Genomic DNA, 387 nt, shown 5'->3' with positions numbered 1-387 from the left:
CAACAAAAATTACTAAAACGAAAGACAAAAAGAATATCAGCAACATATGAAAATGCGCAATATGAAATTTACGATACCTGCAACAGACAGAAGAACTATTCCTGTGATGACCAGAATCGAAGAAGTCGTACAGTCAGTTTTGTAGCGAATGATGTTGCCGTTGATGTATCTGTAAGTTTGGCAGCCTATGGCAAAACCTGGAATTATTATTAAGCAACTAGCTAATATTCCCACCGATCCAACTGCAGCAAGGATGTTTGCCGTTCTCCTGGTAACGGTTGCTCCACACACCTGCCAATGTTCAGACTCGTATGTTAATGTTGCTCTGAAGAGGGTTGTTGGCCTGGATTTCTACCCACTAAAAATTAAGATATTATGATAACCGTG

General features: G+C 39.8%; 1 protein-coding gene across 1 annotated transcript in view; it reads right to left on the bottom strand.

The window, feature by feature from the left end:
* Positions 1-387, bottom strand: part of LOC119585075 (AT-rich interactive domain-containing protein 1A-like) — a gene marked incomplete at its 5' end in the record, with an annotated part of 7,824 nt that overhangs the window by 2,583 nt on the left and 4,854 nt on the right. The window contains 1 exon segment of the mRNA XM_037933695.1: positions 78-291. Within this exon segment, the coding sequence (XP_037789623.1) occupies positions 78-291 (214 nt within the window).

Source organism: Penaeus monodon, chromosome 19 (genome assembly GCF_015228065.2).
Source record: "Penaeus monodon isolate SGIC_2016 chromosome 19, NSTDA_Pmon_1, whole genome shotgun sequence".
Lineage (NCBI taxonomy): Eukaryota > Metazoa > Arthropoda > Malacostraca > Decapoda > Penaeidae > Penaeus > Penaeus monodon.
The sequence above is the reverse complement of the archived record's forward strand: the minus strand, read 5'-3'. Positions and strand labels throughout refer to the sequence as shown.